At 39.2% G+C, this 12,602-nt stretch overlaps 1 protein-coding gene across 1 annotated transcript in view; it reads right to left on the minus strand.

The window, feature by feature from the left end:
* ALG10 (ALG10 alpha-1,2-glucosyltransferase) overlaps nucleotides 1-12,602 on the minus strand; it is a 34,981-nt gene that overhangs the window by 1,798 nt on the left and 20,581 nt on the right. Inside the window, exon 3 of the mRNA XM_082256809.1 lies at nucleotides 3,668-3,859. Within this exon, the coding sequence (XP_082112935.1) occupies nucleotides 3,668-3,859 (192 nt within the window). The remainder of the gene's footprint in view (nucleotides 1-3,667; nucleotides 3,860-12,602) is intronic.

Raw genomic sequence — 12,602 nt, forward strand, 5'->3', positions numbered from 1 at the left:
GTGATTTTACAATGATTTTACTGTGCTTATGGTAGGTTTTTCATAGGTCACGTGACTCAAAAAATGCATCAAAAAGGTAATATGGGTGTGCTATTGATGCGCTCTGTGTTTTCAATGCATTTACAAGGGGAGGTGGGTTTTTAGTTAACTGACCAAAAATGCAGCAAGCAAGATTTTTAACACCACAACGGAAGCGCAAAGGACCAGTGTGAAGACATTCATAGGGATGCATTGTTCTTGAACTTTTCTTGCGCTAAAGGTGCCAATAAATTCATATTCATTTAAATGAATATTAAAAAAAAGTTGAAGAAAGTTGAATACAATTATATATATATATATATATATATATATATATATATAATATAATTGTATAAATATTTATATATATATTTTTTTTTAAAACTGCCATTTTCCTTTTCGGTTAAGTGCATCCTAGGGTTTCGGTACCGAGAATTACATTTGGTGCACCTCTACATAATATCAAAATCTTATATATATTGAATCTTGAGAAATCTCTGTGCGCAAGTGACAAGGCCGAAATGCAGAATTGGATGCCCGTGATCTTTGAACCCTTAGACAGCACTGCAAAAAAAAAAAAAAAAAAAAAACAGACATGATTCTGTGATGGACATCACTGCATAGGCTCAGAAATACTTCCAAAAATCATTGTCTGTGAACATGGTTCCCCGTGTCATCCAAAAATGCAAGATAAAGCTCTATTATTACAAAAAAGAAGCCATATCTGAACATGACAAACAACAAGTTTCCCAGCACACTTACCAGCTGGCCTGTAAAGAAACCAAAGTAGGCCTAACAGTTAAAACAAAAAAGTGTTAAAAAACAGAGGGTTTAGTTGCACAAACTGCCTCCAGGGATGTGAAAGCCGCAGTGCTTCACCAAGGCTCCTCTGTATACTGCGGTCCTAACTCTATTGAGTTTTCTCCAAGTTGGGGCACATATAGCAGTGAATAAATTTAGGGCAGCTTTGCCTGGAAGGAGCCCACACCTCCTTAAAAAGGAGCAGGGACACATTGAAAGCCCAGGAAAAGCACAATGGCAGCAGACGGCATCCAAACGAATGGGCTGGAGGACCTCAGTCATGAGGAGCGATTACAAATATTACATTTATTCTCTTGAGAAAAGAGATGCTTAAGAGGGGATATGATAGCAGTATACAAAGATCCTAAAGGTGAATCCAACATTGGGAGGAAACTATTCAGTCTCAGGTCACTGAGGACGACATGTGACTACTTAATGAAGTTGGATGAGAAGTGGTTTAACCTTAAATGGTGTAGAGGGCATTTTTTTTTTTTTTTTTAACTGATAGAGAAGGATGTGGAACTCCTTTCAGCAATCAGTGGTTTCAGCAGGATGTGTCACTAATTTCAAAAACCTTTAGATGGGCATCTCACTTAACACAATATATAGGGATTTGGGAAGAGACTTACACATACCTACCCACGCAGGTTGAACTACACGGACTAGGGTCTTTATTTCAGCCTATTAACTATAAAACTTTAAATATTCCACACGCCAAATTCAGCCAACAAGCTGTGCAGATAAGGGACAACCAGCATAATCTACATAAATCTATAACTAGCCTTTACAGTAAGGTGCACATGGAAAGGAAAATCTGAACATGATACAGAAATGCTGCTGTCTTCTCTGGGCCAAAAGGTCATTTAAAATGGTTTGTTGGAAAGCAGAAAACTGTTCTGTGGTCCGAAAAAAAAAAAAAGAAAATCGAAATTTGACACTTTTTTTTTTTATTTTAGCAACCATGGGTGTCCCATCCTCCGGATTAGAGGAGAGGGGCCTTCCAGCTTGAGATCAGTGCTCAGTTCAAAAGCCCACATCTCTGATTGTATGGGCAGCTTGGACCTCTGAAAAGGCACCAATCAATGCTGAAAGATATGTCCAGGTTTTAGAGTAGCATATGCTCCCTTCCAGGAGGACATATTTTTCAGGGAAGGCTTTGCATATTTTAGCAGGATAATGCTAAACTGTATACTGCATCTATGATAACAGCATAGCTTCGTAGTAGAAGAGCCTGGGTGCTTAACTGGCCTGCCTGCAGTCCAGACCTTATACCAACAAACATTTGGCGCATCTTGAAATAAAAACAAATTACAACAAAAGACCCAGGACTGTATTGGGCAAGAATGGGGCAACATTGCTCTGCCAAAACTCTAACAACTGGTCTCCTCAGTTCCCAGATGTTTTTAGTGTTGTTAAAAGAAGTAGACTACACTGTAGTAAACATGGCCCTGTCCCAACTTTTTTGAGACGTGCTTCTGCCATCAATTTTAAAATTACCTTATTTTTCCTTAAAATTGCACAGATTTTAAATAATTGATAGGTTTTCTATTGTAAATAAAAAAATGGGTTTATGTGAATTGAAAATTATTGCATTTTGTTTTATGCTGATTTTACACAGGGTCTCAACTTTTTCTTTTTTGGAATTGGGGGTTGTAGTAAACACTAAAGAGCAGTACATTTATGAGAATAATGTATTAACTTAATGCGGAGTTAAAAAATAATGCATACATGCTCACACACTTGCAAAACTATGTGCCTTTCTTTTTTTTCTTTTTTTTACTTCAGCACCTCTACTGCAGAGTTCAAAGAATATGGGCTTTCCACATCTCTTAGTATGTCACTATGCCCAATACTGCACAGAACCATGTGGCACCTCCCAGTACTGCCTTCTCATTTGATAGCTGCATTTTATTTATTTTTTTCAAAACAAGTAGCTTATAAAAGTAACAGGACATTGGGATGGATAGAAACAACTTATTACGCACCCAATTCCTGGCAAAGGGAATGATTAGGGATGATGTAGGGAATGATTATATCAGTTCCCTCAGATGGTAGCACCACCCTGCAATGCAAAGGTAGATGCTGGGCAACGTGGCATTTGGATAAAATGTAATATGGATAATACAAAAAGGTAGCATATATTAGCATTCATGCAATTTCAAAGTGTTTACATTAAGATTATATTAAAAAAATAATGTGTGTGTAAATATGTATAGTCAAATAAAGACCGTTACTGCAGCACTCTTAATTAGAATGTCTATTAGGAAGGCTTAGCCTAGTAAGAAAAAGCATTGGTCAGCTTTACACAATTACCCTGATGTTACAGAATTTCCCATCTGCTCTTTACTTCTTATGGAAAGGGACATACTTTTAACTTTAAAATTATGTGGTAATGTGGTAAAGTCTGACTTCTGTTCGGCTTCTAAATTTGTAGATACTTTATTGGGACCACATAACAGATTCTTACCCTTGTCTTAATTGTATCCAATGCTTACATATGATCAAAAAGTATGTTTAGTCACCCTCATCGGGGTTATCAAATAAAAATAAATGAAATGATTATTACACCCGCCGGACTAGCTTTGCTGTATATTTTCTGAAATGTCCATGCAGATATTATGTTGGAGAAACAACACAGGAAGTAAAGGATTGCTTTGCTAGGCATTAATATTCCATTAAAAAGAAAAAGTAAGAAGAGATTATACCATTGAAAGCTTGACTCCTTGGCTTGAAAGCTTGGCGTTGTAGCTCTAGTAAACTCTTTTTTTAGTTAAGCATTTGCTGCTTTGAGAGTCAAGCCCATCAATGATAAATGTTGGAAGTCAAAGCATGGTCCTTAGAAACTTACCCTGGAGTGTAGATTGTTAAGGATTAAATAGAACATGTACAAGTTGCCCAGACTGAACAGAAGGTTAATAAATCGCAGCATTCCGGAGGAGCAGACAACATTCTTGCTCCAGCCAAACAGCCAGGCAGCAGGTTTTACAATACCCACAGAAGTCAGATACAGGCCAGGCAAGGTTGTGATCATGGGATCCCACTGAGAATAAAGAACAAGAGATAAATAAGAAAGATAAAACATTACCAGTTAATTTTTTGTTTTATGTGAAGTAAATCTGTCTCCTACCTGATAAGTAAAAGGTTACCTACAGCAAAAGTATGTCCAAATCATTGATTGATTGATACAGAAAAACAGGCAACTAATCAATAAAGCGGTTCTAAAGCTTAAAGTTTTTTTTACCTTAATGCATTGTAGGTGTTAAGGTAAAATACCTTCTGTGTCACAAAATCCAAACCCCCTTTTATACTTACCCGAGCCCATTCTTAGCCCTTCGCTGTGCATGAGAGCAGAAGCCCTCTCCGCTCTCTTCCTCATCACAGGGCAGATTAATAGCAGCGGGAGCCATCCTGCCGCTGTCAAACTCAGTGTGGGAAGGGGAGCAGGGCCTATCCATGCCATCTGGGTCAGTAGACAGGGCAGGTTGGGAGTCCCAAGTGTTCCCAAAGAAAGCAGCTTTCTTTGGGGGCGCTCAGCTGGGGCAGGCTAGGAGTGATGTTGGGGGACTGGAGAGGAGGATCAGGGCTGCTCGGTGTAAAACAATTCCACAGAGCAGGAAAGTATTAGGCCCCGTTCACACTGGGGCGATCCGACTTCCCAGGGCGACTTATTTATAAATAAAAAATAAAGTTTGCCATCACTCTGACTGTGCTGGGAAAGTTGCACGTGTCCCAACACTGTACCTGCTCCCTGTTACCATTGGGTAATAAAAACTACATACATGCTTGTAAACAGAGACTTGTATAACCTTCATGAAACAACACCTTTCATGTAGGGATTTGATCAGGTATAGGAACCTTACGACCAATGCAAGCCTAAGAATTAGTCTGAAGCAATAATACATTGATATGACATAATTGATATACACTCAGTCTGCTATCTATGTACTCAGAACACTTTCACCTCCAACACCAGGCCTCATTTTATATTGAGCTGTCAAAAAAACAGTTAACTAGAACTAACCCCTCATGCAGACAGCACACTACACAGTTACATCACAAATGAGACGGACTATGAAAGGTCGAGTTTCTGGTGCAGTTATGTTTTATAGATAAATGGGTTGACGTGCATTTGTAATTATTCAGTGCATTAGCAATTATTCAGTGATACAGCTGCAGAGAAAGACAATTCTGTAATTCCTGGCCATCCTAAAAACGGTTCATGGTGAATGGTCTGGCCCCTGAAAGGTTTGAAAAAAACAATTAAATTGTGTTTATTAAATTTTGCAAATCTTTCTTTATAAATGCCAAAAAATGTATTCTGCTACATTTCATCGGTGAAAATAACCCAATTCGGTGTGTATTATTTAGTCTGAGCAAGGAAAGCTAAAGAGTCTATAAATGATGGTATATATTTGAAAATCAATTAACCCTGATGTACTGGCGGCAATCTCATTTGTTGCGGCCCATCAGGACAGTACAAATACCCCCCAAATGACCCCTTTTTAGCAAGTACACAATCCAAGGTATTTGGAGGCATGGCGAGTTTCTCACAATTTTGGAAAATGAAAAAATAAAATGTTTTCACATGCTGTCACTTATCAATTTTTTTCTTTTTATTACATTTTTTTTTTTTATTGGTAAAAAGCAACCATTTTTACTGAATGAAACTGATTAATTCAGTGAGTATTGTTGCGATTAGCTGTAATTGGCCACAGCTAATCACGTGGTACATATGGACTGTGACTGGCCCTATCTGCACCATGTGATCACTGTGACCAACTACAGCTAGCAACACAATTGTACACAATGGATGGCATGAAAGGAAGCTATCCATTGTTTACAACTGTCTTGTGATCTGCTGTGATTGGTCACAGCGATAACATGGTACCTTCAAGTAGGCCAGTACAGTGATCTGTCATCGTCAGTGTCCGGTGAACACAACCAGTGACAGATTGAGCCCGCAGTGAGGCATGTTCCGGGGGGACATCATATGTACAGACATCTTTTAGTAAAGTAAAGGCCGAGCAGGCAGTGGATAAATAATGTTCTCCTGTGACCTTGTCAGCCAATAGTGGCTCCCTGCCTGACTGACATCTAGCTCCCCCTTTCTGAGAGCCGGAGTCTATCACATCATCCATAAACTCACAGCAGAAGCACTGAAGTCATTCTCTTAGCAGCTCAGATCACCATGCCCCCACCTCCCAGCCTTCTAAAATCTAATGTAAACAGGGAACAGGTGCTCTGGAAGGCTTGGTGGGAGGGCTACTGAGAGAATTACTCAGGGAAGGGGAGTGCACATACCTACAGCAGCCTACCAAACCTCTCTGTAACAGTAAAATGCCAGACTGATGTGACAGGCAAAGCTTCTAGATAGTGTCAGAACTTGCAACTAATCTCTGCTCCCACACATTCTTAATAGCCCATCAATATGATAAGGGGCCTTGCTAGCTTATAGAAATGCGCAGGAAGGAAGGAAGAAGATTTGTGACCTACTAATGCCTGTAATGCCGCTCTAAGAAAAAAAAAAAAAGAGTTTATATAAAGTCCTGCTGTTACTCAGAAATGGGGTGCTGGCTGAAAACATCACCATCTAGTAGTGTGTAGCATACTTGGCAAAAATCACAGCTCAACCCTATACAATCTATGTGGTTAACAAGTATAAGGCATATGAATATGGCTTTAGCCTTGCATCACTCTATAAACCACACCCTCTGACATGTTTCACCCCATCCTCGGGAGCTTAGTCAGAGGTAAAGGGTGGAGAACTTATGTATCACTGGCCATAAAAATGAGATGGTGAACATTAGGGTATTGAAGTGAATGGATAAGAGTGGCAGGCAAACAATGTGGACAAAAAAAAAAAAAAGTAGAAAACTGAAAAAATAAATAAATTAATGACAGTATGAGAGGAATATAAAACGGAATGAATGAATTTTAAGGAATGTGAGAAATAATGCTGAAAAGTAATAGAAAGTGAAATATTTAAATAAAGATTGAAAAAGTGAAAAATATGGTGATCATAAAGAAATGTAATCATTACATTTCTTTACAAAAAAGATTTTTTTATTTTATTTTTCACATTTTTAGTTTTACCATCCTTTTTTAAAATGTTTACCTTTGCATTCCTTTTCAGCAATATTTCTCATATTCCTTAAAGTGGAACTTTAGTCAGAAGATTAAGTCCTGCTAGATCACTTAAGGCTGGTCCCTTTTGCAGGTATTGCCATGTAAAACGTTAAAAATAATGTCTATACTGTTTAAAATCCAGCAATACACTGTCTCACCCTGCTCTGCTCATGCTTAGTTGCTCTCCATTTTTAAAAACACTGCCAAGCTTGTAGAGGCCAATCTGCTGACAGACTTAAAGTGGAATTAAACCCTCCTATATTTTACAGCCAAGGAAGCTGCTTCTTTTTAATCTGCAAGTACCATTTTTATCAAGTTGTTATGGGTATTCCTTTATCTTCCTCTGACATACCATCCTTTTTTCTTTCAGTTTTAAACTTTATTTCCCCATTTCTTACCAATTCTCCATATTACCCTAAAGTTCATCATCCAATTTTTATGGCCAGTGATGCAGAAGTTCCTTCTGCCTCTGCCCTTTACCTCTATGACTAAACCCTGGTGGATGGGGCGAAACATGCGAGAGAGCATGGCTTGTGGAGTGGTGCAAGGCTGAGGCCATCCCATACAAGTTAACAATATGGTAAAAAAAATGGTAGGGTTGAGAGATGATTTTTTCCAAGTACCTTAGATTTAGGCTCCATGTACACGGGACGTTGTTAAAAGTCCCTTTGAATGCTGGAATTTTTAGGACGTTTGAAACGTCCGTTCGGTCGCGTTTGTACCCGTGTTTAGCAGCGTTCCCAGAGGTCAAAAAAATTATTCCCCTTTAAAATGGAAAAACGCGAACGCTAAACGCGGGTCATCGCGTTCAGACGCGTTTGTGCGTTTGAAACGCCGGGAAACACACGTTCGAACGCAAATAATTGCATTCTAAAAAAAGTCCCTGAACGCAACTGCCTGCAAATGACTGTAAACGACCTGGTGTACATGGACAGATAAGATAAAATGTAGATGGGTTCAGGGGCTTCTGAAAAAAACGCCCAACTGCTCCTAAACGGCCATTTCCAGCGTCCCGTGTACATGGACCCTTACAGTCTTGGAGGCTGCTGCAGGTATATACATAAACCGCACCCTCCCCCGCAAAAACAGGCTTTTTTTTTTTTTTTTTGCTTTTTTTAAAGAACTAGGCGGTGAAAAGATACTGCTAACTCACAGCTATGTGTAACAAAAATAGAGTCTTTTTTTTTTTAATACAATATTATCATGGTACTGCTCTACTAGTTGCATCAAAAAGGGCCAGGCAAACAGCTCCCATGAGCTACTACACTTACTTGAGACACCTAAAGCTGTATTAATCAATTACCAGCTCCCATTGATTTAAGCTCTGTAAAGGAAAATCCCTTTAAACTGCAATATAAGAGATGAGATAATAATCTGTAGTGTTCTCTATTGACTTAATGGTTGTTTTAAATTAATTTTGTATGGTTTGGCACAAACCTAAAGGCCTTAAAAGTGATCTCTAAATTATGCTTCCACTTTTCATATTATTATTGTAACCAATAGATAAAGCAAAAAAAAAAATAAGTATAAAATGAAAGAGAAAAATACTGCTATTGAAAGCCAGCTGTTTTAACTGTGTGGGAGAATTACTTAACTACAGTCACAAATATTCTTTTCTTTAGGGAAGGCTCTACAGATTGTCACACGCAGAAACTGTCCACATTAATGTGTCTGAAATGATTAAATCATATTCATATGCTCACTGGTGTTCTCCTTTGACTAAATGGTTGTTTTAAATTAATTATTTATGGTTTGGCACATACCTAAGACCCTAAAAGCTATATGTAAGTTATGCTTCTACCTTTCATAAAAATGTAGAACTACTGTCTCTTAAAATTCTTATGACAAAACAAACCTTTTAACAATGCTGTGACAAAAGGATCAAGAAAACGTTAGATAAGATGAGAAAAAAAAAAAAAAAAAAGTACAGCTATTGAAAGCTGGCTACTTTAACTATGCAGGAAAAAGAATACTTTTTACTTATCTACATTCATAAATATTAATTTCTCAAGGGAAGGCTTTACAGATCGTCACAAGCAGAAATTGTCCACATTAATGTGTCTGAATTGATTAAATCACATTCATACGCTCAGCAGCTAGTGTATAAAACTGCAGCTGTGTGGGCACCATGTGCTGCAGGCCTAAGAATTAGTCTGAATGTATGTTTTTTGCCATATCAATGTATTATTACTTCAATCTGCTATCTATGCCCTCAGAGGACTCTCACATCAAACATCATGGCTCATTTTCTATTGAGTTGGCAAAAATGCAGATTGGTACCGAGATCTATTACTCCAGTAGACGACACATTATCCAATGTAAAAGAAAAAAAAAAAAAAACAACAGTTTGAAAGTTCAAAACAGAAGTAATCAAAGCCCAACTCTAGCTGATTTACTGGTTATGGGTAGATCGAGGGAGGGTTATAACCTCTGTCAGGTTTTTGTTGCAGTCCATTTCCCTTTTAGAAAATTCCCCCATACTTTCTGTCAGGGCAACATATTTTAGAACTTTTCACAAAGTTTTAGTGCCGGTTCACATTTGTGCGATGCGGGAACGCTGCGAATATGCAGCATGATCCCACATCGCATCCGCACCTCTGGCAGTTCACACTGCCATATGCGATACACAGGGGGTGTCAATTAAAAGTTAACGACACCCCCAGTTGCGATCGCATATCGCAGTGCGATCTGCAAGTTCGCACAGAATCGGATCGCACTAGTGTGAACCTTCTTCCCATTGACAACTTTCTGGCAGAGGGCGGCAGATTTTCCTCAAGAATTTGACGGTAACAGGATATTACCACCTCCATGCTTTACTGTAGGAATGGTGTTATTTGGATGGTGAGCTGTATTGGATTTCAGCCAGACATATAATTTGGTGTTAAGGCCAAATAATTTAACTGTTAATGGCCAATTTCCTCCGAGTACTCTCATCCAGTTTGGAGCGATGGCCTGATCCAGAGAGGGTGTCTGTTGTACCAAATGCCTTCTACTTCTTAATAGACTTCTCTGTGCTTCTAGGCATTGATAAAGCCTTTGAAATTTTTTTGCATCCATCTCATGACTTGTGCCTCTCCACAACTTTATCCCAGAGATCCCAGTGACCGTGCCCATAGTTGATGGTTTGCTTCACTTGCACTACCAGGGACTGAAATGCTCCTGGAAAGCCATTTTCATGCTAAGCTAATAATAATGACCACAGCTGATCACAGTTACAAGTCAAATGGCTGTGTGCCATTGAGAAGGTGATTAGTTATACCTGATTGAGTTTGCAAGGTGGGGGGGGGGGTAATCATTTCCAACTCAGTGATTCCGTTTTTGAATTTCTTTTTTTTCCTGATTTGTTGGTGTTATATCTCTCACTGGGGTGTTCTAAGTGGTACTGAGTAAACAAAGCTGGATAAGACAAAAACTGTCTTAATTTCAGGCTGTACTTCATGCAAAAATGGCAATGCTTGCCGTCCCTAAGAGTTGTATTGAATTTATATGGGGTGGGGAAGCTTTGAACAGTTAATTAAAAGCTAATAAAAAAAAAAAAGGGACACAGTGAAAGTGGGGACCTTCTGACCTAAACAAATTGTAAAGCAGGGTGAAAACAACAAAATAGGGCTAGATGTTTGATCTTAGGCAAGGCACCATGAAAGTTTAACCCAATATAGACAAGTATAACCAGCAGTTACAATATGTCTTAGCAAGGCAGATGTTACTTAACCACTTGCCGACCGCCGCCCGACTATATACGGCGGCGGTCAGCCCCTCCCAGGCAAAGTGATGTACCGGTACGTCACTAGCCTGGGAGCGAATAGGGGGCGAGCGCACGCTGCCGGAGGCGCGCTCCTGCCCCCGCTCGTACCCGAAGAAGCCGGCGCGTGTGACATCAGGTCCGCCGGTCACTCGCGATCGTCGGGTAGAGAGGGAGAAAGGCAGGCGGCTAATGTAAACAAAGCTGCCTGTCACTCTCCCCTGTGTAAAAGCACAGATCACTCGGTCCTGCTAGGTAGGACCGTTGATCTGTGCTGTTACACACACAGCCACATCCAATGACAGTAAGAAACACGCCCCTAGGGACACACTTAACCCCTTCCCTCCCAGTGTCATTTTTACAGTAACAGTGCATATGTATAGCACTGATTACTGTAGTAATGTCACTGGTACCCCCAAAAGTGTCAAAAATGTCAGCCAAGGGTCTGATCTGCCCGCAATGTCGCAGTCCCGCAAAAAAAAAAAAAAAAAAAAAAAACAACAATAAAAGAAATGACAAAAATCTTTCCCTTAGTTAGTAAACGCAATAACTTTTGCACAAACCAATCAAAATACGCTACCAATAATGTAGCAGAAAACAAATTGGCCTAAAATGTTAAAAAATTTTGATTTTTACATTTTTTTGGGGGAGAATTTCATATAAAAAATGTGAAAAATATTGTTATTTTTGCAAAATTGTCGCTCTTTTTTTGTTTATAGCGCATGATCAAAAAAAAAAAAAAAAAAAAAAAAAAAAAAAATCGCACAGGTGATCAAATACCACCAAAAGAAAGCTCTGTTTGTGGGGAAAAAAAGGACGTCAAATTCATTTGGGTACAGCGTCGCACAACCGCGCAATTGTCCGTTAAATTCACGCAGTGCCGAATCGCAAAATACCCCCTGGTCAGGAAGGGGGTAAAATCTTCGGGGCTTAAGTAGTTAGTTAAAGCCATGTACAGTAGATTGGGGTTTGAAAAAAATGAATTAGAATTAAACTATATTATAATGAAGAAAATCCTAAAAAAAAAATGAAAAAAAAAAAAAAAAAAAGAAGTAAATATAGCCACCATAACTAGGGTAAGCTACAATATATAAACATTTTAGTTTTCAGGATTTGATACACTTTAAAGTAATAAACCCTCAGCATCTTTTCATTTAACGCACTCTGGCTATTGGACCTACATTGTATGTCATAATGACCGCAAAAGTTGTAGTGACAGGATTGGTTAGAGACTGGCAAAAGGAGTAGCTTAAGCGACCTGGCAATAATACTGAAATTAGTGGGAAACAAGACTGTGGAGTAAGACAATTATACTCTGTTAATTAACCATTCTGAAAAAAAAAAGGGAAGAGCAGTATATTTTTTAATCTGCCGGGGGAGGTCAACAACAATGGTGGTGATCAGCGACTTAAAACAGGACTGCGAAACTGCAGCGGACAATCAGACACTAACTTACAGTTCTGACACTTTTTTGGGAAACAGTGACACTAATACAGTGATCGGTGCAAAAATATGCGCGGTCACTGTTTTAATCACACTGGCTGGGAAGCGGTTAACACCAGGGTCGATAAAAGGGTTAACTGTGTGCCTAGCCAGTGTTTGTGCACTGTGTGGGAGGGGCTTTTACTAGGGGAAGGCTTTGCAGGAACACAAGATCCATGCCTTCCCTCTAAACAGGGCAGATTGCCATTCTGACATAGGCAGACTGCCGTTCTGCCTGTGTAACGATCGACAGGTGCTGGTGGACATTGTGTCCTCGGTAGCCGCTGATCAGCTCCCGCTGTGCATAATCACAGCAGGAGTGAGCCGCCAATGGCATTCACGCCTGCTACCCAGACGTGGGGTATAATATATTATACACACACACACACACACAGACTTTTGTAAATATTTTATTATCTCTTTTCATGTGACA

This window comes from Pelophylax lessonae, assembly GCF_965119305.1.
Source record: "Pelophylax lessonae genome assembly, chromosome: 4".
Classification (NCBI taxonomy): Eukaryota; Metazoa; Chordata; class Amphibia; order Anura; family Ranidae; genus Pelophylax; species Pelophylax lessonae.